Below are 26,027 nucleotides of genomic sequence, written 5' to 3'. Positions count from 1 at the left end.
CCCGGCTTTAATCTTTCAAATATTTCTGCGCATTTAGTTTGAACGTGTAATTACGATTTTAAGATTTACAAGTTATGTTTAATTTGAAACAATAGATCGATAAAATGTGAACTTTCGTTTTTATTATTCTGGGGTATATCGTTGCTCTTGAGATTTATTATTACTCTTAGGATTGGTTGTGAACATTGAGTAATCTTGGGAATTACGTTTATTCGACCAACAACGGATTTGATGAATACGCAGCAATTCTCGCTGTAACCCTGAAATTATTCTCGAAAACGTCACACGTCATTGGGCATTCCCTGCTCCATGTACTTCGATGAATCTTCTATTGGCTGCCGATCCACGGTTTACAGACAGCAGAGTTTATATTCTGTATATACGTTTCGACATTAGAATCATCCTACTCATTAGAATGCAAACCGTATCGGTGGTTTCAGCTCACTTCATTCTAACATATTGCGAAGAACCGAGTAAACTATCATGTTCCTCAGCCTTCATACTCTGTAAATGAATCCCCTAATTGGATTTTAACGATGGCATAAACACAATCGTATCAAATGTTACATGAATCTAATAAAACATTTCAACGTTTCCGGACTATAGGGAATTGTTAGACACATTGAGAAATTGTAATTAATGTGTAATCAAGAGGATTTGAAAATTCAATATTAAATCGTATGTACAGAGTCGTAGTCCTAAAAGCACAGACGAGGTATAGGATAGACCTATCACCTTATGGACGTTCATGTCGCCACCCAAACTGTGATACCGACCCATAATTTGAGAATTGAATTTAATGGCATCTGCTAACGAACAGCATCCAACTCAGGAACTACTCTGAAATGTGTTAAAATGCTGAAAGGGGTTGCGTGCATGTATACGTGTGACTTGTTTAGAGTGAGAGTTTGACGTAGCCTCATAGGGTGCGTTCCGATTCACGCATACTAGAGGATCCCTAGGTCGAATATACCATCAACACCTCTGCCGGAGAAGCTTGAAGCCTCAGTCATAAATTCATTATTATTTCAACTTACGATGCTTATTAGCGTTCAAACGCACCAGACCCCCCTGCACGGATGTCTGCTAGAGGCAACTATACCTGCAAAACTTTCCTTGCCGATTCCAGGACGAAAGTTGGTTGAAACGGTTTGTTTACTACATCGCGTATACGTACAAGCTTTTCTTAGCTTGTGGTGAACGTACGCACACATTCAAGGCCCAGCGACACGGCTGCCATAAGTGACGATAGTAGCCGAATGTCCTGTGTGTGCACACACATACCTCCAGGCGATATGCCATCGGTGGTGCCAATGCCGACGGTACAGCAGTCACGCGGCCGCTGAAGCCACCGCGGAACTTTTTTCGAAACGGTAACTTCAAACTTAAAGGCCACAGGTAAAAAATTATCGCAGCGGGTTCCGGTGGAACTTAAGACATTGATGATCCGGTCATCCCTCGCGTAGATACAGCGAGTTGAAGAAAAAATAGAATTTATGCAATTTTTAAGCATATTTTCGAAAGGACATCATAGAACGAAATTTTAATCGAATCGAAAAAGTCAAAGATGCGTCTTAAAGAGGAAAGGCTGATCTTTCTATTGCTTTTTCATGACTGATCTGCGATGATTTTTTCGCTCGGTAGAAGCAACTAAATTAAAAAAAAATGATTTTTACTTCAAAGTTAAATAACTCGGCCAAAATAAATCGCACAAGAAATTTATTAGTCTCTTTTACATAGGAAAGTAGCCGCTTTCGATTGGTGTAAATAGAATTTGTGTAAAAAATTTCATACTCCTAGTAGAACTTTCGCAAGTTGAAGAAATTTTTTTAATCCCTATCTGGAGGTATTCTTATTGATCGTGAGGGAAATGTTCTTAAAGGTCTCATCATAGGAGGATATATGTTACCTCCAAGAGGTCCTCGAATTGGGCCCCACGGTTGAACCATTAATGGTCTCGGTTGAAAATTCTGAGCAAAAAAATGAATGAGTTTTATATCATCGCTAAATTATCGCATTTTTATGTAAATAAAGTACCTACTCCATAATAAATAAGAAGAGGAATTGGTCGAATATAATGCTCTCCAGGAACCCGTTGTTCTGTAGGCTTATATCTTTCTCTGGATCTATCTGTTTGCCTCCTGTCTCGGGAATGATTTCTGCGCCGCTCTCGATGGTCTCGGTAAGATTTCTCAGCATCTCTCCGCTCTCTACTATGATCTTTCTCCCTATATAAATAATGTAATAGTCTGGTGAAATACAATTGGAAGAAATGTAATGAACGCAGATACATGAAACTGTAATAATAGCTTTTACCTATCACTTCTGTAACTTCCTTCGTCTTCATGCTTAGAATTGTCATACCTAAAAGAGGGTAAAAACAAATTAGTAAAAAAATTAATTTCCTAAACAATTTCAGATTCTACATTAACACATTTAAAACAGCAAGTTCTTTGTACATGATTTACACTTATGTTTAACTTATGTTTATATTGCAATACTCTGTGTAAAATGCAGGCACGAACCTGGAGTGACGGGACCACGTGGGCCTAGGAGGACTGTGATTTCGGGTTCTTGTAGGACTCACGGACGCCGAATGCCTTTTCAACGTTTTCAACTTGTTTTCTATTAATTAAAGTGCCCATTTTTGTTTACAACAGAAATTGTAATAAATCTTGGCAATTTGAAATAATAAACATACCTGAATTTTCCAAATTCACAGTCACGACAATACGATGTTCCTCAACTTCTTCTGTTTCGCTTATTGTTCTCTTTATTTCTTCTCTATCAAATATCGGCTTGGATCCCTCTCCTGCAGTTAAGTTTAGTAAATTTAATAATAGAAAAGCAATCGTATGTAAAAATCAGGAAAGCATTTAAGCAATACTACCAGCTGTGATAGATCTTGAAGATATTAAACTCGCTACTCAGATAAACTGACTCGCTCTGAACAATTGTAAGCCAAATCATTCTGTATTATCAATTTCAAATTATTTATATGATTTTATATACTAAAAGTATGTATAAATTTATTTTTCTTCCTCAAAAATAAAGAGTATTTTACACAATTAAAAATGGCTTACAACTTTCTTGAGTGCCAGATATATTAAGAGAAATTTATTTTTTATAATTGTATTTTGATGACATTATTTTAATAAAATTCTAACTCTAAATATTCTGTAGCAACTGATAATTTTTACTTTACAATGTAATATTTTCTTTTCTTTTTCACATAGAGTATACAAATCGCATTAAATAATTTTTCAAAAGAATTTAGCTAAATTCTTGGAATGTTACTCATTGTCTATTACGAATTCATTACAAAAATATAAACATATCGATAATGCTTTTCAATATAATTCAAATAAAGTAGTTTAATTTGTGTGTAGAGGACTCATGATTCCACAATAAAATCTTCCGGGCTGGTTCATATTTCCCAGGACGATTAAGTAATCTTCCACTTCACTGAATTGCAATTTCAAGCTTTCGTGATATTCACTCTATATATAATGCTTTGGAACGCATACTTTTCAAACAAACTAAATTAAGTCTACGAGTACTCATACTTTAAAAAGAAACTACCTATTTTCCAATTGTAGTTATTTATTTAATGTAATAAAATAAAAGATGAATAAGAATAAGAAATACCACACTATGCAAAAATTTCGAAAAATTCTAAGATTTAATTTCTGATTTCGTTTCTTCCAGTGTTGGAGCCTAATGTTTAATGTTTCACTATGTCTCTTCAGTTGTTGAATATCAAGATTTAAAACATCTTCCAAGATGCGAAAATCATTCAGTTGGTCTGCTTTTAGTAAATAAAGCATTTAAAAAAAAAAACACAAGGTCACAAGGAGAATGCACAAAACATGTTTGAACTACGTTTTTGGGGGAAAGTCAATTTGTACCAAAATATATTATAAGGTCATTCTTATTATAATCATTATAGCAGTTAACATAGCTGAAGCATAATTCTTTGTGCAAGCTCGTAAGAAACAAAAATACTGTACATAAAGCAACAAGCAAGAGATACGTTAATAAGCATAGCAATCTTAAAACAGTCAAAGTATAAAAAAAATTGTGCTTACATATTGCACATTATGCGATCAATACAGTGATCCAACGTTGTATTCCAAATTTGCTATATCCTGGACGAATCAAAAACACGTTAGTTATTTGATGAATAAAGTTGAGAAAATTCTTCAATATTACAGAAAGTAAAGTCCAGAATCTTCATGACTGTAGAAATCGGTGACAGGGATTCCATTCTTCAAATGTAGCGCTTGGTAAAGTGAAAACGTGGAAATATTTATCTAGACTTTGATAATACATTTAAACAGAAACTAAATGGATTCTAAAAAGTGGAGAGTAATATCTCACAGAGAAGAGACATTTTTACATTAGAAAGCATACAATGTTCTCAAATTTCAATTTGTTGATCAAGATTTCTATAAAATTCGAGAATCATCTTCCACGTTGAGCTTATTTTCCTTTGTGGTACTTGTTCACTAAATGACTGAAAATTCTTAAGAAGTTACGGTAAAAAAAATAACACGTTACCCGCTCTTCTTTTAAGCACCACATCTTCCTTGTTGAGTATATCCCGTTTGAGTTCATTGGTAGATACTCTTCCAGGAATCTTTCTATGAATATCTACTTTGATTTTGCGAAGTTCTGTTGAAATAATTTTTGTGCCTTCAGGTCCTTTAAATAAGGGCGTTGTACAACTTAATGTTTCAAATCTAAAGTCCAGAATAATATTATTTGTACATATGCTTTCATAGATTTATACTTGAGACTTACTACAATTTAATATTTTGATTGCTTCTTGAAGCACATTGTTTTATAGTATACAACTGTATTGAAAAATTATATCAACTAAATTCGATATTTTTTACAAATACAAATTAACACTTTATCAGTGTACTTTTCTGGATATTGCCAAAAACATATTTAATTTAAATATATCCGTCCGAAGATAAGACAGGAAATTCCACGACCCGACGATGAAATGTTAAAATCGTTCTTTGTCTATGAAATCCTCCAGAATGGAACACTGCGTCTATTTCAACAGTTACTAATTAAAGACAGTTTATACTTACTTTTTAGAAAGTACAGTATCTTCGGGTCTATGATACGCAGAAGTTCTTCTATATCGACTAGGTGGAGATTCACTTCTACTCCTACGAGGTCTGTTGCATCTTCCTCCGGGAAATGCTAAGCTCATATTACGAGCGCGTCGTATCTCATACTCCATAATCATTTTTCTTTTCAGTCTATTATGACTGTTCATTTTTTCTTGTTCGATCATCCATTCGCGTCTACGCCGCCGCCTCTCTTCTTTCGTTCTTGCACGTATAACCGCGTCACTATCTTCATTGCGCGAGGGATTAGGTTTTTCATCATGATGCGAAGTCCTCGATGTATGCCGTTTCATTCCTACAACGTAGCAGCGATAGATTATATTACGTATCAAAGAATTTCTTACTGGTTAGCCAAACGCAAAAATTGAATAGGTTTGTACTTTATACCGAATTGATGTAAAAAAAATTACCTCGTTATCACGCAGAAAAATGACGACAATGAACAGAATAACGAGTAAATGAAAGCATAAGAATTAAATATATAAGTATTATTTGTAAACTTTAAGAAGGAAACGCCTCGCACACGCGCTCACTTCTACAAATGCAGCAAAGTGCAGCCAATCGGAGCCAGGGTCCCCGGACAACGTCTTGCAGAGCCGAATGTTTCGCGGAGGGGGAACACCTAGAGGAGTGGTGGTAATGTGTGCGCAAGACGCCGCGGCGGGAAACAAACCGACGCTACAGCCAACCAGTGTCGACAACATATTTCCCGGCGACGCTGGTTGGCCGTGGCTGGCTTCGCGTTGAGGCCACTTGGCTGACTTGGCGCTGGCGTCGGTTCACGCACACATTACCACCACTCCTGTAGGTGCTTCCCCCTCCACCAGGGATTTATTCGTTGAGAATGCAATCGTCGAATATAACAATACATTCTTATTCATCTCTAACCAGTGGTTTACCCGCGTTCTAGCGCGCGTTCGAGACGTCGAGGATCGGGTCGAAAAAAACTTACTCTTTCTTATCGACTTATAATAAGTAAATAAGTCGAGAAAAAAGAATACAATTTTTTGATATTGCGCTTCATTTTCGAGAAAATTGACTTTGAAATTCTTAACGATGCGTCCAGTCGCGTACAGGGAAACCTACCCTAATGAAACTCACGGGCGATTTGAGCGTAAGTGGAATTCGCTCATTGTAACGCGACGAGCCAGACCACGTAACCTCAACTCCCCGGTTCTCGGCGGCTCGGACGCACGTCACAAAATTATTCGACGTTGAATGAAGCTAAAGATAAAGTTAAAGATAAGTTAGTTTAAGTTGAAAACTTTCTTCGACGCTGAAGTTGAAACGCTCAACGAATAAAAGAATTAACTTCATTCATCGAATAAAAAAATTATTCGTCGTGCGTCGAATAAAGTTAATCCGGATAATCTTTATAAAACACATGACGAATAATTTTTGTAATTTTTATTCGTTATTCAAAATGTTTATTCAAATAAAGATTTTGCCTCTCATAACGTTTGCCACTTGTGCCATTTCCCTTAAATCCGTCATTGATTACGACTTCAATATTTATCAACATACGGCTTACAACATGCGATGCCCGACTGAAGAACGTATATATATAGAAATACATTATAAAGAAACAGGTCTCGGACGACAAGAGACACGACCCAAAATATTTCGTTTACATGATCAGACCGCCGGTATTACTGCGATGCTGAGAAGTATTCGTGAATGTATCACGTTGTCGACGACGATTCATCGTTACACTTTATCGGAGGAATTTAACATTTTAAACATTAATCCCCTGCGTTTTATTTTTTTATTAGTCTTACAGGACAGAAATGCCCGCGCTACAAAACTCGCTCGTCTGCAGCATGCAAGACATGTCTTATATGTACCGATTTCCGCGAAGGAGATAATTTGAAAATATAATTGTTCATAATTACATATCTCTTCTTGGTGTTTAGAAGATGTTATTACAACACGTGGTACAATCACTTTGAATTCCTTGTTCTGCGTTGCACCTGGACACTGCGACGGTTCAGCTCGGAGTGTTCGAGACCACTCCTGAGTCCTGACTGACTGACTGACTCATCCACGCCCAGCTCAAACCGTTTAACCTAGGAACGTGAAATTTGGAAGGTACATTGTATCTATGACGGAGGCGTCCACTACGGAAGGATTTTTAGAAATTCCGTCCCCAAAGGGGTGAAAAGGGGTAAAATGTATTTTCTCGGATTCCTTAATATCTCTTAGGCCCGATTAGATATTAACTTGGTTTCTATTTACAACGCTTACCCACACAAATGCCTAAAAAACAATTTCAGGATTTTGCCCTACTCAACCTCTAAGTGGTTGGTGAAATTTATTTTCATGGAGCCCTTAATATCTCTTAGGCCCGAAGCGAAGCGCGGGTATATTTTGCTAGTTAGTATATATTTGGACAAAGAATTTCTGGTTTTGAAAGTTAAAACAGAACACGAAGGCAGATCTTTCTAACATAACCACTTTATTTAGAACTTAATTCAATCAATCGAAACAACGCCAGATGCTTCGACAATCTTGCTGCGTAATATAATAATGTCTGAGTAAATAAATGACTAATTCGCTGCGTAATATTGCACGATCTGTTGCCATTCATAAGGGTAATTTTGTTGCATATGCATTTTTGAATTCTTTTTTCTACGCTTTAATTGTTCAAAAATGCAACCTTCCCGTTTGTAACACATACATTAATAGTTTAACTTAATTAAAAAAATTTATTTCCTTATTTATGTATGCGAGGTTTTTTTTTTTCTTTAAGTATAAAGGCACGGTAATTGGGACATCTACCCCAGTAATTACGGCGCGCTATCGTAAATTTAACTTTCTAAATCGTTCGTCGGAAGCGATTTTCAAAAGATTACGGTAATGCTTCGCTTTATCAGTCATTTTCACAAATTACATTGCTGATAATGTTGGACTTTCTTGGCAAATATTTATTACTCTGCTCGCATGTCAATTTTAAAATTGAAATGATTGATTAAAAAAGACGATAATTTTTAGATGCTTCTTGCAAAATGTTGATATTTTCGGTTATCAGACCAACAGATTTGGGTAACGTTCACTTTGAATAGCCGATAAAAAATGGAAGATAAGTTATTTAACCGTAAATAATGTGCACGATTTCCTTTATCTTTTATTTTGTGTTGTTATATTAATTCATATCAGAATTTATTATGAAATTTTATTCGGATTTAAGTCAGAGCAGGTTTATCAAAAGTACTTTTTTCAATTAAGTATATTTATATATACGATTAAAAAGTGGACAGCTTGTGAGTAAAAATTATTAAAAGATTTCAGTTATTTTGTACAAGAATTTTATATAGTATTGCATTATACGTACTATTACGCGCCATTTGCGCCATATAATTTTAGTCGAGTATAAAATACTCTGAAAAATATATTACAATAAATTCTGGCTTACTGAAATTGTAGATAATTTTTTTATATATAATTCATTTTAAATATCACAAATATATATATAAAGGGCAAGTTTTAATCAAAATAGACATGCGTATGCCGATAAAAGTCCCCGGAGTTCTCGAATCATTTCGACGTAATTTCTTTACAATTTTAAAATACAAACACCAGCTTAATAAGGTCCTTCTTACAATACAAAAATCTAAAAAATTCGTGCGAAATCGTAAAAGTCATTTTTGACTAATTTGACAACTGAAACTTCTGTCGTTCGATCGAGAGTGATTGAGCCAAGTGGAATCGCCGATTTAGGCTAAGGTTTTAGCAGGTCATGAATTTCGATGTTTCGATTAAATTAAACTTCATAATTGTAATCAAAACGCTGGAAAAATAAGTTAGGAGATCCGTGGCTTTAATTCACTGCTGAATCGAAGCACGTTAAGATCTCGAAATTCAATATTTCTATCGTGTCAAAAACGGGACTGCAAGCCGCGATAAAAGGTGGACTAACGCTGATTACGGGGATAATGTTAGGCCGTAGATACTGTAACCTTCGAATGTGACGCACAAATGCAGGGCAGATCGAATCAATTAGGATTATGGATAATATCTACGAATGATTCCAGGATTATGATACAACTTATTTTATAACCTGTCAATCGATGAATCTGTCACACAGTTAATCATTTCGTATTCGTTGTTAATATTTCTCGAGTAAGATTCGAGCGATATATTTGAATACGCTTCTGTTTTTCCAACAGGTCTAATGCCTTAGACTTTTCGCCCCAAGTATGGTAGTAAATATACTTAAAGGATAATAAACCTGCTAATATTCACGAATGAGCTATGTAACAAAACATATCTGGAAAAAGGATAATGTTAGTTTACTTAATTAATAGTTTTCTACGAGAAATGTACTTTGTTTTAAGTAATATTACATTCTTTAAATTCATGTTTATATGTATTATTTTCAGGGAGAAAGAGTCTTTAAACGAAAATACTGTTGAGGAAGAAGCCAATCGATCTCCCTCTTGTATTTCTTCGACAGAATCCCCGGGGAAGTGTAATCTGTCGCTTTCGTTTAATTTCGATTTCAACGATGTTAACAGCGTCGAGTCTTCTGACTCCGAGACTGCAGACCTGCAAATTGATGTGTCCGAGATCAATAACTATGGACTACACAGTAAACATAAGAGGGACACTGTTGAAGAAACTTCTTCGGTCATTAATGAAATGGAAGAAGAGATCGAGAGACAGCTGGATGCTAAAGCGGCTAAAACTAATTTAACGGCCACGAATGTGAAGAATATCATAAAGCATGTTATTACTAACGAGCACGTCATGGCGATGGTTAAGAATCGCCTTCAAGATACACAGGACGACATACTCTTTGAACCCAAATTGACGAGGGCGAAAGCCAAGTACGCTGAAATGAAGTTTATTTTATATCAGTCTTATGGCTGCGCGAAGTACCTTCTTTAAATAAGAGCATCTTCTTGCAGAGAATTAGCAGCAGCTCAAGTTAATATACCATGGCCGATTACCCAACTGAAGAAAACTTCTTTGGAAGTACAAGCGTTAATCGAGGAGGAACTACCAGAGGATTCTTCAGACGAGGAGTATAACCCGGAGCAGGATAAACAAAGCGACGATGAACGAGAAGCAGAGAATTCTACGAACAATGATGTAGATTCTCAACCTTTTGTACCAGTGAATACTCGTGATTCATTTTCAATCGAGCAGCCTAAATCACCTGATGTCCAGTACGATCCAGAAGGAATTTTCAAAATTCCTGGGTAAATTGAAAATCGTGCGCTTTATGATTAAAATGTTTGTTTAAAATGTGTTTATTGTGTTTCAGTATACCCCACGTTCCAACTGAAGAGGAGAGTATCGGTCAAAGAACACGTTCGAAGCTTTGTTTAAGCGAAACACCTTTGGAGCAAATCGAACAGGCTTTTATTCCACCCGATATAACAACCGACATGTACAATTGGGATTGGGATTGCGAAATTGACGAAGATTGGGACAATTTCTTGAAAGAATTCACTCAGCCATTAACTCAAGAGCCTGTTATGGAGGATGATACAGAAGCGGATCCAGAATATAATATTTTGGAGGACGAAGAAACAGATCTTTGTACGTGCAGTTTGCGTTACAAACTTTATTAATAATAGGCTATTAAAATAATAGAAATAAAATATTTACAGTGGATAAAGAAGAACTACGAGCTGATAAAGCTGTAAAAGTTACGCGCAAGGAATTAAATAATTTAATTGCAGAATTATTCGACCTTACTGATACATTTGCAAAGCAGGAGCAGGAGATTTCGAAGAAAAAGAAATTTCCTGAAAATTCAAGTTCATTTGCTGAGAATAATATTATGGTAAGGAAATGAATCTAATTTCTGTATATTATGCAGCTTTAATTAGGTGTTATTTTATATCTTTTTAGAATGGTTCCGAGACAGATCATACTTGCAAAGATGTTCCCGATTTAATAAATGCTAGACAACGACAGTTATTGACGATACAATTTCGGCAGCACATTCAGTTGATGGTGCAGCACTTCGCAATGACGTACATGGATCCACAGCTGCATTCTCAGTCGAAAACGTGCAAGGAAAATTTGAATAGTGTAAAGTAAGCTTGCGATCGAACGAATTATAAATTATACGTATGCTATGTACAATAACCGTGCGCATCTCTTGTGTTAATTACGCTAGGTATTTAAGCAGCGGCCCCAATTCTGCATTTAACATAGCGAATTTATCAGAAGCTTTGAAATTGGTGTCCGACTGGGAAAATCGATTTTCGGATAACAAATTTGCCGAGGATTTTAGAAAATCTATCGGAGACGAGTACTCGATAAAAAAGATATATTCCACGAACAAGTGGAAGTACGTCCCTAAATTTCATCCAGAACTGGCAAAGTTATTTATGGAGAGTAAGGCTTTAATGTACCCCCAACTTTTGCCTAAGGTGCCGTTCAAGGGTGATTGCAATAAGTTTATACGAACTCTATGTCTGAAGTCTGAGGAGTGGTAAGTGCATATAATTTAAAAGAATTCCGGTATGCTTTATGAGAATGTTTTCAGTTTAATTGCGCTCGGTCTTGAACAATTCGTCCCCTTTGTTGCGTCGAAACCAAGGAAATTTAAGAGTAAAAAGATTCAGCTGATGGATGCGGTGCAGTTGATCATTGAGTACTTGGTGCCACGCAAGGACCCTCAAAGATTATTTAATTACATTCAGAAGCATAAATCTACAAAAGATGCGAACCCAATAAAAGTATGTATTATTTATTAAGTATTTAAATTGTAGAGCTTAACTGAATAAATGTTCTTGCAGCATTATTTTGAAAAGGGTTACGCTCCTAGAACCATACACTATATAACATTAGAATGTGATCTTATAGCACCGAAAGATCAACCGCTAAACTTCTTGCCTTTAGAGTGGCAGCCTTACCTTAACAATGTAAGTATTTCATCAGTTTATTAACTAGTGCAAGCTTAATCGCTGTACTTTCCTTACGTTTAATGTACTACTGTTTTAAACGTCACGCAGACGGAGCAGAAAATTGATTTATTAAAGCGGAAACATATATTGAATTCGTATAACGATCTGATGAAGAAAGACTTCGCAAATGAAAGTAGCAAAAACTATGCAGCTATTTCCAATAGTCACCTGTGCAATCCAATTGTAAATATGTTACCAAAGATATTACCTCGAAGTGCCAATCAAAAGAGCTCGAGTAAAGCAGCAGCAAAAAGTGCTTCGTGCATAAATCGAAACGCTAAGGCTGAGGATTTGGCAAAAATACCGAAGGACAAACCAAAAGTCGTACCGCTCAATTTAAGTGCAACAGATAAAGAAGAACATGGTGCATCAAGTCGCAATAACCCATTAGAACCCACGGCCACGGAAGAAGGGAAAGAGAAGGAGAGAGATAGAAATGAATTAAAAGAACCGCAAACTGATGAACCTCCAAATTCAGCGGTATCGAAGCAGCCTAAGCTTTCGAAGAAGTCTGTAGTGGTACAAGAATTGCCGCAATTGCGACGAACCAGGCCTAGATTAGCGAAGACAAGAAGTGCTCAGAATATGAAATTGATGGCTCAGATTTTGGGATCAAAAGGAGTATCGTCTAATTGCAATGCTTTAAAATCTAGAGAGAAAAATGAGTCGAATAAAAATGTGGAGAAGATGTCGCTATCGAAAATCGTAAGTATAATTATATCTTCTATCTTAATAGAATATAATTTAAATTTTCACTCGGTTGTTCTTCCTTCGACTGTAGGATAACGAGGAGGAAATAGCGGAATTAATGTTAGCCAGTACGACTATAAAAAAGAACTCTGTTAATAGGAAGAAAGCTAGAGAGCTGGAAAATATCAAGCGACTTCTAGAGGCTGAAAATCCACTGAACGAAGAGGAGAGAGTGTCAAGTATGTTTTGAATAATTACCTTCAACGACTGTAATTCAAGTATTGACAAGCTTCTTATTTTATATAGAATTCGCAGCGTCGTATTTTCAGAAACTGCATTTGACAGTAGAATCTAGCAGCCCAGAAACGTTTCGATCTGTGATAAAGTTATATCTAGATTACTCTGAAAAGTTAGATAGTATTAACCAAATAGAGAGCGACTTATCCTTCCCTAATGCACCGAGCTCTTCGCAAAGTGGAAACAGAGAAGATATAGCAAAGGATAAGGATACAGTAGCTATTAATTTGTATTGGGACGTGTGTGAAAAGTTGGAAGCGTATCCTGAGCTTTGTACAGATTTTTTATTGTTCTTGAAGCCGCATCAGGCTGCGATGATGGATAAATCAGTAGAGTACATAATGCTTCAAAAGATGAGCGAGTTCATCAATGTAGCTCAAATATATTTCACCAAGCAGCCATCTCGAATAGCAAAGATAATGCAAGCTATCACGCAACTCTCATCCGATCCTCAGACCACGTTGGAACAGGTTCACACGACTATGGGCCCTATACTTAAGGGACATCCCTTGGTGATGGATTTATTTCTACAGATAATACCCACGGCTAAGCCACCGGAAAGGTAATGCTTCTAATACAGTCGCTAAGTGTATTACATTGCGCGTTAGATTCAAAGATTTATAAAATGTATATTTTACATTTTTGTAGCCTGTTTGCGTCGCACATGTTTGAAAACTTGACGTGTCCGGTAGGGCCGCATGATAAAAGTAAAGTTTATACTGAAAGCGCTCCGGAACTGTATGAGAATATTGATCTGCCTGTGCTAGCGTCTCAAGAAGATCCTTATGGCGGTGAGAATTGCAGATGCAATTGTCACAATGGAGACGATTCCACTTGTAAAAATACTTCCGAACACTGCGTATCTTGCGGCACTAGGGTGGGTATTTCTTCCGTTATAATCCGTCTATGCAAGGACTATGAAGTATCTTAGAATAAGCAATCTGAATTTAAAAGAACAAAAGAGTATCATTATAATATTCAAAAAGATAAAGTTGGTAAATGCTTTCAAATGATTTAATTGAACACATTTATTGCACAGTTTCTCAACGGAAGGATGTACCTTCAAACGTCCGAAGGCCTAAGGCCCGCAAAAATTATTTTCCCTGGCGCCGACGAGGAAAAGTTGGAAAACATTGCTCGAGTATCTTTGAAAACAACTGATAAATTTGTCCCGCCTGTTCCATCCAAACAGCGGAGAAAGTCTTCGAAGAATGAACCTGCTCCTGATGAACAGTATCAAAAACCGTGTGCATCGAAAACTTCGCCTGTTAAAGATAATAGCGAAGATGGGGGCAAGATAGTAGTAAAGCCAAAGAAAGCCATAAGGTCTCCACCGAAAGCTGGGGAGCAGAAGAAAGGTTTAAAGAGGCCAGCAAGTACTGACCACGTGGATGTGAGTACCAAAAAGATGCGGATATCGCAATGCAGAAGTAAAAGGGAAAAGAAGAGTGACAAGCATGGCACTAAATTAGAGTCGATCGATTTGCATGTTAACGATGACGCGAAACCGGACGAACCTTTGGGTGCAGATTCTACAAATTCTGTAGAAGAAACGGTAGAACAAGTCGTATCGAATGTTGAGGCTGAAGTATCGAATGATAATAGGCACAGAGTAGATTCGTTTGGTGAAGCTAGTAGTCCCGATAAGTCGAGTAGCGATTTAAAGTCCAAACCGTGGACACGCCAAGAAGATATGATTCTTCTGCAGACTATCAAAAAGGAATATTCTGAAAATTCAATTGCTACGATCAGTAAAACATTAGGGGACCGTACTGTTGGTCAGGTGAGTCGTCTTACGCTAAGATTCATTTATTTTCAATGCAACGTGTCTAATTAACGTTTCATTGTAGGTCAGGGAAAGATGCGAAACACTTCTCTCGTTATTACAGAAAATGATGTAATTTTATATTGTGTGTGCCGGAAGGGCAGCCTTATTAAGTATAACATGTTCCACGGAATTTTATTGAACAGAAACAGGTGAGTAGATAGTATTTCCAATGAGACAACTTATACTTGTAATTATAGAGCTGCTTTTGATAGTTTTACGGGTAGCTTTGATACAATGAAAGTTTCTTACCAGAAATCGAATGCAAAACAGATATGAACCTACGAAGAGATTTTATGAAACAGAAAATCAGTATGGTATGAAGCTCTATTTATGATAGTTAAGGTTTTTAAATTTTATAGAAAGAACGAATAGTAAACTTATGTTGTATGATGTTCGTGATATTCATTAAGTTATAAATTAATTGTTTAGTTGAAGTTTATACTCAAGTCACATGTTTTCATAGAATCACTCGTGGATTAAGAAAGTAATATTTAGTATATGAGGATAAGTAGATGTAAAGATTTAGATCGAAGTTACAATTATAATTGTAATCGTAGTAAGATCGAATTGTTCGCTAAATAATATCACCGTTCGAAGATTTGGTGGACTATTCAGATTCAAGTTTCAAAATATTTTTCCAATTGAAATTTTTAAAATATCAGTTATATAACAATTTTCAAATATTTCGTGCAGTCTTCTTCTAGCGTAACTAAATTCTTGAATCTTTTAATTATCCTTTAATTATTAATAAAGGATTATGTTTAAATAATGATACTTCTAAAAGGATTGAAAAGTTGTATTCATCCTTCCGTGAAGTATATTTTTTCCATTGTTATTATCAATATTCTTACGTGCACTGATTAATCATTGAAGAAAATACATTGTTATAGGTAGGTATAATATGTTAAGTAAAATTCTGCACATGATCGAGTTCATTCATTATACAAAGTACAAATAGTTTAATATTTATTTTCGTAGTGACTTTTATGTACATAAGCAATCTTCAACAACTGAGAATTTCATAAAAATTACCTAACTTTACTCGTCCGCGCGCCGTAATTTCTATGAAATTTCATACTTGTTACGTCTCTTACATTTTTTACATTTATCTTAATAATAAATATAAACATGTTAAATGAAACATAAGAAAGGAGTACACAAATAATTCTTGTCTTCCAAAACTTGTGAAAATATCGAAGTACGTTACCACAGTATGTACACTTGATAAAATTAGTTTATCACGATATGGAACGTCGTTGCGGTAGATTTGAAACGATGGTTAATTGATCGTGCCCGACACTTTATATATGCTAAGCAAACGTACAAACTATGCAAAGTGTATTCACATGATGTATATATGGGTATTCTTGGAAAGATTAGAACGTCGTTTTGTACAAATTATCTGCGCAATACATATTACAAAGAAATGAGGAAATAAAAATATTTTATAGTACTTCCATACTATCTATATTCACTCCGATATCGAGAAAGTCTTCTTCGTACTCCTGCACATGCCTTTGTACAAGCGGATGTTCCGAATGATCTGGATCATCCGTTACAGGGCTAGGCGGAGGATTAGTTACTGTGCGATCAGAATCCATAGGCATCCTATCCATACCTTCCCCACGCCTCAATCTTGCTTCCTCCGCTATTTCTCGGGTCGAAAGTTCTGCTTTCGTTAACAAGGCAGGAAGGTCTTTTTCTGAGCCATCTGCGCGAATTAGAGATATCGTTGCTATATTTCGATTACGAGAGTATCTGTTTTAGAGACGAAACGACACTTACTTTCTAAACATTTAATCAGTTCTTGCGCCTTCTGCCTCCTCGCAGAGGCATCTGCTTTCTTTTGTTCGGCAAGCTCTTTCTTATCGTAGTAAAAAATTTCTCTTATTTTCTCCTGAGGAATATGTTCATCATTTTTCACTAACCATAAATAAACACCTCCTGCGGTTCTTCTCCGTGATCCATTCATTATCAACATACCACCTCCCTCTTCGATTTTCTTTGTTTTTTGAAAAAACTCAATAGCCTTTGCTTTACCAATTATATCTACGATTCTCCCTATAAAACACAAAAATTATTTAAATATCTGTGCACGTATATATGTACATATTTCACATCAAGGCAGGGTCATTCCACGCCAACTCGATCACTTTTTTTCCCTCGATGTCTCGGAGTTTGTTCGAACTTGAATATCTTGTAGTCCTCGTGACATTGGGGGGGGGGGGGGTTCATTCACCATTTTGTCGATTTCGAGTTTGTTTACAAAATACAGGGCCTTGAATTTTGCGATTTTTGCCTATTTTCGTGAAAATGGGTTGTACTTATGAATTTTTATCTCGGAAACTATTTGTCGGATTTAGTTGATTCTATGGCATTTTAATGTAGAAGGATCGGCCTTCCTGAATAATTTTTTTCCAGATCGAAAAATTAATTTTGCAACATTGAAAATTATAAGTAAATTTTTATTTTACAAATTCGGGCTCGAGGTCGCGATTTTAAAAATCCGAAAAATACTACCATATTCCTTGAAGTGTTTTCTACAAAATAAGCCTATCTCCAGGGTGGTGCGGCTTCTATTAACGTCGCAGTGGGGTAGTAAATACGGCGGTTGATTATTTGTTAAAAAATTGTCATTGCTCAATGAAAACCACGGGAAAGTGAGGGGCTGCTTCCATCAGGGGGGGGATAAGGATGGGGCAAGAAGGATGGCAATATGGTAGTATTTTTTTCGGATTTTTAAAATCGTGACCTTGAGCCCGAATTTGCAAAATAAAAATTTACTTATAATTTTCAATATTTGAAAATTAATTGTTCAGGAAGGCCGATCCTTCTACATTAAAATGCCGTAAGATTCAAATAAATCCAATAAATAGTTTTCGAGATAAAAATTCATAAGTACAACCCATTTTCATGAAAATAGGCAAAAATCGCAAAATTCAAGGCTCTGTATTTTTTAAACAAACTCGAAATCGACAAAATGGTGAATTAACTCCCTCCCCCCTAATTTCACGAGGACTGTAAGATATTCAAGTTTGAACAAAACCCGAGAGATCGAGGGAAAAAAGTGATCGAGTTGGCGTGGAGTGACCCAGCAGCTATATTTCTTACTTATAAGAAGATCCTTCTTTTCGCTGAGTTTCGCTGCAATATCAGTGGCCACATCCGAATCGGTCGATTCAGTTGTCGCGCTTAAATCTCCTATATTCCGCACAGCCCCCTTTTGATTATCTATGTCCATCGAATTGCGCTTCTTTCCTAACCTTAATTTAACATTAGTTCTGTCCGCATTTGTTCTTTTGTTCGTTAACCTCCTTTCACTGTCCTTCTCATCCTCCGAGCTATTATTATTACGCTGTTCCATATCCCATCTGCCATTCAAAGAATAATGCGACGGAATGTCATAATTCTCGACACTGCGTTCTTGAAAGCGTTTCTTTGTCACGCCGCACGATACTAAATCTTCGGTCAAAGAATCCTCTTGCAACTGCGTACACCATATCTTGTATTTGTCATTCCTCGCTCCCCAGTTCTTAGCTGAATTTCTGGACCCTTTTAACTTCAACTTAGGTCGTTTGCTCCTAACACGTCCAGAGTCTGAGTCCGAGTCACTTTCCGAGTCCACGGAATCATCGGATTCGTCGCTGTAGCCCATTTTTACTTGCTCCTCGTTATTGGAAACTGCGTGAGGTCTTTCTAAGACGTTGTATGTTTCAATGTCGCTTGCCTGAGGAAGATTGCGTTACAATTACGAAGTATATTTTATTAGTGAACGAACAAACCTTTTGCTCGTTCTTTATGGAATATTTTACTTAATTCGAGCATAACAAGCACAGTATAGAAGAAACCTGTACAATCATGTTAACGTCGTTCAAATTCAAATGATTTCAATTGAAACGCGAAGTTTATCGCTATAACGTTTTCTTCGCTATAGGTTAAACTCCTGTCAAATAATGAGATTATAAAATATCTGACCTCGTCATCGATAACTTCGCCATCCTCGAGCTCTAAAGGTTCCGCTTCCATATTCCTCTTTCTCCAATGTAACAATTTCTTCGGCGATTGTGTACTGAACGAAATCACAGTTGATCACGGTCACCGAATACCTCTTCCTTTGCCCGTGTGTTAATGTCACTTTTTCCCACACTCCCATCACCGTCGCCACCACCGTCACCAGTGTGTCACTTCACTGCCTTTCTGTTTAATTATTTCGATGGATCAATTTGCCTTTCCCTAAGAGAGATCCGAAAGTCCCTATCAGTCCCTATGTAAATTGTAAATATTGACGAAGTGGAATAAAGTTAGTAAAAATAATCACCTCTCTTAGTACCTAAGAATAAACAAATTTGTTGTCAAATGAAAATGATTTTTACACGTGGATTTAAATGGTCAAAGAACTGTTTACAATTAATCATACCTCGTAATTCGCAGAAAGGTAACTTAAATTAGTCTTTCACTTTTGGTCTACCTATGTGGCGTTTACACAAATTTTCTTTTAAAACTTGAGTGCAAAGTGTAAAGAAAGATTTGCGAAGCCACATTACTACATTTCTATTTTCTTCAAAATTTATGTGAACTGTAATACATACCACCGCTCCAAACTATGTATTACATATAACTAACATAATTTTATATTGTAATATGATTATATAAATTTTACGTTTTTCTGATACAGATTTATTCATATATTTAATGGGAAGGAAAGAGCGTATATTTTGTTTTTTATAGAGCATTCTGTATATCACGTCCTCTAACAAAATTTTGAGAAATTCTGCTTTTCTAATCTACGGATATATCACAAGGGATATAGCTGTAATAGATATTAGCTCTTACATGATATATTCATAGCTTTTTGAGCACTTCAGATATTTTGAATCCCGTAAAGAATCTTTGCTTAAATATTCTTCAACAGCTAGTGCGACCGCAATAAATATGGAGAAAAAGAATTGGAGTAACCATATTGTTTGGTTAGATATGGAAGTATGTTAACATTATCAATGTACGTTGGATATATTTGATATATTTCGGGTATATATCCTTATTTCTCATTTCTTTATTTATTTTAGATGACTGGACTTGATGTGCACACATCTCACATTTTGGAAGTAGCATGTGTAGTCACAGATAATGATTTGAAGATAGTTAGCGACGATTTAAATGTCATTGTACATCAGCCAAATGAGATATTAGAAAGTATGAATGACTGGTCTATAAAAATGCATAAAAAGGTGGGTCTACATTTTAAATTTTATTAAACACAATTATTTTAACCCCCCATGACGACGGCCAGGTCACCGGAGACTAGAGCTGTTCGAGTACTCGGAAAAAGCGAGCCGAGTACTCGAAAAAGTGAGTGGCTCGGAAGCACCGAGTAGCTCGAAGAAAACCGAGAATTCGAATTTTTTCGAGCACCCCGAAGAAAACCGAGCACTCAAATTTTTTCGAGTACCCCAAAGAAAACCGGGAACTCGAATTTTTTCGAGCGGGTCGAAATTTTGGAGCAGTCCCGGTGTATCGAGTAGTTTGAAGCTTGAATGTTTGAGATTGAGATGTTTTAAAGCAGAAACGTTAACTGACTCGGATCATGTTTTGTCGACTGTTTATATTTGTAGGCGGTGTATTCGTCTTACGTTTAGAAGCGCTTCGGCGATGCAGTCGTTCAATATAATGTGCTATTGAGCACTCATATAAAATAGAGGTCTTTTAGCGATGCATTATATGTACAATGTAACGGACTATTTGTTTCAGACTGGATTAGTGGACGAATCACGTTTGAGTAAAATTACAATACAAGACGCTGAGCGGATGGTACTGAAGCATTTACAAACGTATGCAGAAGAAGGGATATGCCCGCTTGCGGGAAGTTCAGTTTATATGGATCGTAGATTTTTACAGAAATACATGCCCGCAGTCGATAACTATTTACATTACAGAATCATTGATACCTCCACTATAAAAGAATTAATTAAGTAAGTGTTTCATCCACGACAAGATCTCCTAAGCATTCAGTGGAATAACGCGTAACAACTTTTTTCTACTTTCAGTAGGTGGACTTTGAGTGTTCCTGCGCTAGTGAAAAGGCACGACCATAGAGCATTATCAGATATAAAAGAGAGTATAAGAGAATTAGAACATTATAGAACACATCTGTGTAATCTATAGAGATTGAATATTTTAAGATGGAAACATTTTGTACAATAATAAAGAAGCATTGCTTTCCACAATACCTCCGCTTTTAAACTCTTCTTAATGATACTTTTTTTTAGCTATAAATGAAAATAGAATCTTATTAATCTCGCTCAGATCTGTCGATTGACAATCATTTGATAGTTTTGTTCATGTCCTCCGATAAACCTACTCGATTTTATTAAAGAGTTGATAAATTAAAAAGTAGTATTCGAAGTCGAAGCCGAAGTATTCGATTGTGGCCGCTCCAATATACAGGGCGTCCCAGAATAAGTGGGATATATTTTAGGGGTGATTTCGGCATAGCTAAAGATTAAAAAAAAGTTCATATAAACTTATATATGTCCTATTTGATTTTATTTTCAAGTTATAACGAATTTGCTTTTCAACAAACTGTATCTGCTTACTTTCATAAGATAAGTATTTGGGAGGAATTGAGTGACATTACATCTATCTAACGGAAGAATTATTGCGTACGAAATTCGCTATGACTCGAAAACAAAGTCAAATTGGACATATGTTTATATGAACTTTTTTTATTCTTTAGATGTGCTTAAGGGTACTGAAGTCAATCCTAAAATATTTCCCACTCATTCTGGGACACCCTGTATACGCACAACTGCCAGCGACTTTTTCACATAGTTGCTATTCGGTTTGTGAACATTCTACTATATTTCGTGATTACATGTCACGTGGTTTTGCTCTAACACCATTTTCACTACATTGTATGATGTATGTGTGCCGAAGTGTTCACAATGTGTATCATGTGAAGTGGGCCACTTGGCACCGTGCATTTGTGGTAGTGGAACCATAGTTTTTAGCACGATCTCTATATAAACGCATGTGATACGCATGCTCGTTGAACAACATAGATATAGCCTGTTGTGCTCTCTGTGACGTAATAATATTCTATACCAACGTCAACAAAAGGTTTGTGTGAAAGAAAAGTAAATGTATATCTGTTAATATCGTTGTCATTATTAATCATCATTCCTTGTCACATTTGTTTAGTATAAGCTGTATATGGCACTGCATGCATCGTAATTTTTATATAGGCAGATGAAGCATTGTATGTGTATTTTTATATGTTAATAAAATACAAATTTTATGGGCCGGATAAAGTAAAATTTCGATTTCTTCGCGGATCAGTAAATTCTTATATCTTTATTCAGAAAGCTCTTAGTATTAATAATCTAAGCACCGTTGAAGCTACTGTACATATTATGCAATTACTTAGCTCTCCTACTGTCATAACGACATAGATATTTTAATTACAGGTAAACTCTGTCACAATGGTGTCTCCTCCCAAGGGTGGTCCTTCTCCCAGTGGAGGTGTGAAGATAATATCTATCAGTGGCCGTATGGCCAGGGAAAGAGAACGTTTGATTGGTATGACCGATGAAGAGCGGGCATGGAGAGCAAAATTCGTTAAGAGTCAGAATCTTTCAGTAGAGGAACCAATAATACCTGAGGGCTATAATAAAGCATATTATAATCCTTTAAGGAGGTTCTATCGAGCACCATTAAATAAAGTTGAAGGCGCGCTTACTCCTACACTGGTAAGCGATTGAAGTGTCGACGATATAAAATGTTATTGTCTGACAAGGGAAAAAATCCTGAAAGTTTGTGAATATGTAGGGAATTTCCACCTGATTACAACACAATTTTTGTTTGCTGCCCAAATTCACTCAAAGGGGATGAAATTAACCCCTGAAAATCTGGATATTTTCCGATTTTCTGTTATAACTCGCGAACTGTAAAATAATTTTTTACCAAATGATAGATCTAATTAAAAGAAGTAACTTTTGTCTTGAAACTTTTTTTCTATCTCTTACAGTTTACGAGTTATAACAGAAAATCGAAAACTAGACGAATATTCAGGGGTTACTTTCACCCCCTTCGAGTGAATTTGGGCAACAAACAAAAATTGTGTTGTAATCAGGAGGAAATTCCCTACATATTCACAAACTTTCAGGATTTTTGGAATTTTCGGGTTCTGGATCTTCCCTTGTGAGTGTATTGGATATATATATATATACATGTTTCTCAACATTTTATGTTTTGCATTTGTAGGGCGCACTGGGTGCGTATGTAGTACGCCACGTGACAGCAAAATTTATAATGGGTGGCATAGCAATTTATGGCGCATGGTATTATTATAAATATAATAGAGCGGTATGTTAGTTATGCTATTGAATGTACACTATATGCTATGTAGATGTTCTAACATTATTACATTCCTCCGTAGACATGGATGCGCAGGTCTGGTTGGGCTGTGATGACCTCGCGTGAACCTCTACTTCCAGGGGACAAAAATTATCCTAACTTTGAAGCTAAGAAGCCTAACCAGTATGCTACATTTGGCTTCGAAAAGTCTCCAATATAAATAGTCTGAGAGTTGTATATAGATAGTCTTTGAATATATTAAATTGGTTTAGTATCTATTGTGAGTATATTACAGTACATATGAAACAGCATTTTTTTTTCTCGATTTAATAAAGATCACACTGTACAGTTTTCCAGAATTACATTTCTTGTTTATTCTGCTGTGATATTAATTATATACATTGTAAACACGAAGTCACTATCGATCTAATCGTTCTGATAATGGTTTACTCTTTAATATTTTAAGTTCTATTTGAAAATTAATGCTGTGGATGTAAAAGGGGTAAATAAAAGAGAATATATAGAATGCAGTATAAGAAACGACGCACGAAGGTCATAAAAATAGGTATATTTTGGAAGCAAGAATTTGTTTGCATTACATAATTCATCTAAGGAATCCAAATATCTGTCTTTTCATACCACATTGACTTTCCTGCTTCAGAGCTTTCATAAGACCGTCGTTTAAGCGCAGACCTATGTTTTGGCCCATCTAAAAATATAATTATGCTATAGATGCTTGTACATTATTCCCATAGAGTATTATGCAACAGTCTTATTACCTTTAACATTTTATTAAAAGTGGTCGGTTGCATGCTGCCGTAACTCAATTTAACCAGTGACGAGATTTTGCCATTCGGTAACACAGACATAACTATACTGCTCGCGCTGCATACTTCTTCTTCCGATGTTGGATCCACTACGTAATTATCTCCAATCTGCGATAGGACATTTGTAAAAGATCGCGTAATAGGTGAGAATATGCATATTAAAATCGCTTTCCTTGGATACAGAAAATTTTATAGACTTTCATAAGTTTCTCGGCCATTTGCAAAGACCGAATTTAAAAAGTAATATAAACTGGTGTGACCATACTTTGCATAGTGTTACTACGACTGGATAATTACTCGTGTCTAATCGAATACAGTCATAAAAATCATCAGTCAGCTGAATATCCGGTTCTCCACCATCCAGTGTTGCAGCTGTGATCTTTGGGATTTCTGTGCTATATAATGCAGCTTTAACTGCAGCTCCCACTGCATCGAACAGATTACCGCCGCACTGAAGAATCTACATTATGTGTCCAAAATATTCTTTTTTAAGATATTTTGAACTACAACAAATACTATACTAACTTACCAAGGCGTCAACATAAACTTTCCAACATTTTTTGTGAGGTAAAATACATAACGTTCTCAAATCGAAAGCATTACGTGTTTGATAAGCTGTTGCAAGGGTGTTGCTTATTTCAGTTGCTAAATCGTCGCCACCTTTTCCTTCGAACGCTGGGGTTGCATTAGCAGAACTGCAAAAATAAGCAAAGTAATTTTGACATGGAATAGGCAAGCATAGTAAACCTTAATGTATCAGAGAAATAAACGAGACGAAGGTCATTGTTAGAAAACAAGGAACTTTCTGAGGAATTTAATCTCGCGTACCAGTCAACGAAGAATTCTAATTTCCCTTCGTCTGGCCTGTCGACAAGAGGTGTATCAAGTTCTACTTTAACACCGACAAGTACGTCTGTATTTCCAATACGTAATCTTGCAGATCCATGGGTTTGCGGCATCAATTTAGTTTCAATTTCCATGGAGCGATATTCGCAACGTCTTCTACCATCGTTCCTAAAGTCTCCCTAATAATTGAAAAATATAAGTATTAATGAAAGGAAAAAGATTTCACTATTCTGATAAAGAATTGATTAGCTTACATCCACACCGTGAAGAATAAAAGTCTTTTCGCCGGAACTTAAACTAATGTCTGCCATTATAAAATTTCTGCAATCTCGAGATAATAATCTGTTTTCAAAAAATATTTGACGAACTTCGATATCGTGTCTCGAAATTTAAAAATGCGATGGAACAACAAATTCAGTCATAGCTTGATTAAGTTCGAATGAGGTTAAAAACCTAACCTATAAAACATAATAAATATAATTATACTTGATTTAATGATAATATTACAGAAATATAATATTAAAGTAACTTGAAACCTTGGTGATTTTATTATGAATATTCATGAATGTCAATTCAGTTACAAAGAATACAAATTACAATTAATATTAATTCGTAAGTATAGCTAGATGTAACAAAACGTTTACAGTATGAATGCACTAATTTCAATTACAATTATTGCTAACTAAATTACGTATTATTTTAACATGTTTCTGTACATTCCTGTTGATCTACTTCGTTACCTACAGAATATGACATAAGGTATGTAAGTACATAATGACGAATTAAATTTTATATTGCAGCTGTATTTTAATTAGGGGTGGGTTCCTCGAAGCGTCGAAACCCAAGAAAGTTTTGAGTGTCAAGAATTCGAAATTTTGCACTTTTTTCGCGATTCGAAACTCTTTAAACCTAGATAAGAAAAAATATGAAATTAATGAATAATGGATCGTTCGCAGCGTGCCTCGAGTTTGTATATTGTTATATTTTTGTTTGTATTTTGTTTAACTACTCAATAAAGATTTAGGCAAACATTTTGTTGACTTCGGTTCTTAAAGCAAGATATTTCACTTACAAATCAAAATCAGCACTTAAAATTTCGAAGCCTTACAAAGTTTCGGAT

At 35.8% G+C, this 26,027-nt stretch overlaps 6 protein-coding genes across 12 annotated transcripts; 3 read left to right on the top strand and 3 right to left on the bottom strand.

The window, feature by feature from the left end:
• Window positions 1-1,702: 1,702 nt before the first annotated feature.
• LOC143368690 (uncharacterized) lies at window positions 1,703-7,139 on the bottom strand. Its single transcript, XM_076811674.1, has 9 exons — window positions 7,037-7,139; window positions 6,231-6,368; window positions 5,103-5,439; window positions 4,561-4,742; window positions 2,702-2,812; window positions 2,526-2,625; window positions 2,317-2,364; window positions 2,042-2,228; window positions 1,703-1,970 (listed from the first exon to the last, which is right to left on the bottom strand). The coding sequence occupies exons 3-9, from the start codon at window positions 5,435-5,437 to the stop codon at window positions 1,830-1,832; spliced, it is 1,104 nt and encodes a 367-aa protein (XP_076667789.1). The 5' UTR covers window positions 5,438-5,439; window positions 6,231-6,368; window positions 7,037-7,139; the 3' UTR covers window positions 1,703-1,829.
• A 1,525-nt stretch (window positions 7,140-8,664) lies between these two features.
• Window positions 8,665-16,335, top strand: Mute (gon-4 like protein muscle wasted). 4 transcript variants are annotated; one of them, XM_076811636.1, is made up of 17 exons: window positions 8,665-8,877; window positions 9,311-9,427; window positions 9,524-9,970; window positions 10,052-10,345; window positions 10,411-10,688; window positions 10,760-10,935; window positions 11,004-11,191; window positions 11,275-11,592; window positions 11,647-11,839; window positions 11,900-12,025; window positions 12,116-12,772; window positions 12,849-12,996; window positions 13,064-13,616; window positions 13,703-13,931; window positions 14,094-14,837; window positions 14,905-15,031; window positions 15,095-16,335. In XM_076811636.1, coding segments are annotated over exons 2-16 (4,404 nt in total). In that variant the 5' UTR covers window positions 8,665-8,877; window positions 9,311-9,425; the 3' UTR covers window positions 14,956-15,031; window positions 15,095-16,335. The 4 variants fall into 4 exon arrangements, with proteins under 4 accessions (XP_076667751.1, XP_076667750.1, XP_076667749.1 ...); XM_076811635.1 differs by lacking the exon at window positions 8,665-8,877 and adding an exon at window positions 8,889-9,050; XM_076811634.1 differs by lacking the exon at window positions 8,665-8,877 and having other exon boundaries at window positions 9,076-9,427.
• On the bottom strand, window positions 15,832-19,045 carry Phax (phosphorylated adaptor for RNA export). Its single transcript, XM_076811673.1, has 4 exons — window positions 18,858-19,045; window positions 17,994-18,609; window positions 16,668-16,943; window positions 15,832-16,593 (listed from the first exon to the last, which is right to left on the bottom strand). The coding sequence occupies exons 1-4, from the start codon at window positions 18,906-18,908 to the stop codon at window positions 16,328-16,330; spliced, it is 1,209 nt and encodes a 402-aa protein (XP_076667788.1). The 5' UTR covers window positions 18,909-19,045; the 3' UTR covers window positions 15,832-16,327.
• A 92-nt stretch (window positions 19,046-19,137) lies between these two features.
• LOC143368698 (putative oligoribonuclease) lies at window positions 19,138-21,108 on the top strand. Of its 3 annotated transcripts, none has more exons than XM_076811688.1 (5): window positions 19,138-19,317; window positions 19,795-19,862; window positions 19,949-20,110; window positions 20,631-20,851; window positions 20,927-21,108. In XM_076811688.1, exons 1-5 carry the CDS (start codon window positions 19,239-19,241, stop codon window positions 21,042-21,044), a joined length of 648 nt encoding a protein of 215 aa, XP_076667803.1. In that variant the 5' UTR covers window positions 19,138-19,238; the 3' UTR covers window positions 21,045-21,108. The 3 variants fall into 3 exon arrangements, with proteins under 3 accessions (XP_076667803.1, XP_076667805.1, XP_076667804.1); XM_076811690.1 differs by having other exon boundaries at window positions 19,181-19,317; window positions 19,731-19,862; XM_076811689.1 differs by having other exon boundaries at window positions 19,187-19,317; window positions 19,611-19,862.
• A 1,252-nt stretch (window positions 21,109-22,360) lies between these two features.
• Nd-b17 (NADH dehydrogenase (ubiquinone) B17 subunit) lies at window positions 22,361-23,593 on the top strand. The gene is made up of 3 exons (XM_076811709.1): window positions 22,361-22,627; window positions 23,142-23,243; window positions 23,317-23,593. Exons 1-3 carry the CDS (start codon window positions 22,361-22,363, stop codon window positions 23,452-23,454), a joined length of 507 nt encoding a protein of 168 aa, XP_076667824.1. The 3' UTR covers window positions 23,455-23,593.
• Window positions 23,594-23,786: 193 nt separating this feature from the next.
• Rrp42 (exosome complex component Rrp42) lies at window positions 23,787-25,856 on the bottom strand. Of its 2 annotated transcripts, none has more exons than XM_076811678.1 (7): window positions 25,648-25,856; window positions 25,162-25,365; window positions 24,890-25,086; window positions 24,591-24,756; window positions 24,327-24,521; window positions 24,014-24,169; window positions 23,787-23,943 (listed from the first exon to the last, which is right to left on the bottom strand). In XM_076811678.1, the coding sequence occupies exons 2-7, from the start codon at window positions 25,216-25,218 to the stop codon at window positions 23,839-23,841; spliced, it is 876 nt and encodes a 291-aa protein (XP_076667793.1). In that variant the 5' UTR covers window positions 25,219-25,365; window positions 25,648-25,856; the 3' UTR covers window positions 23,787-23,838. The 2 variants fall into 2 exon arrangements, with proteins under 2 accessions (XP_076667793.1, XP_076667792.1); XM_076811677.1 differs by lacking the exon at window positions 25,648-25,856 and adding an exon at window positions 25,444-25,603.
• Between the last annotated feature and the right edge of the window lie 171 nt (window positions 25,857-26,027).

Source organism: Andrena cerasifolii, chromosome 5 (assembly GCF_050908995.1).
Source record: "Andrena cerasifolii isolate SP2316 chromosome 5, iyAndCera1_principal, whole genome shotgun sequence".
In the NCBI taxonomy this organism is placed as follows: domain Eukaryota; kingdom Metazoa; phylum Arthropoda; class Insecta; order Hymenoptera; family Andrenidae; genus Andrena; species Andrena cerasifolii.
This window is presented reverse-complemented; position numbering and strand designations above follow the sequence as displayed.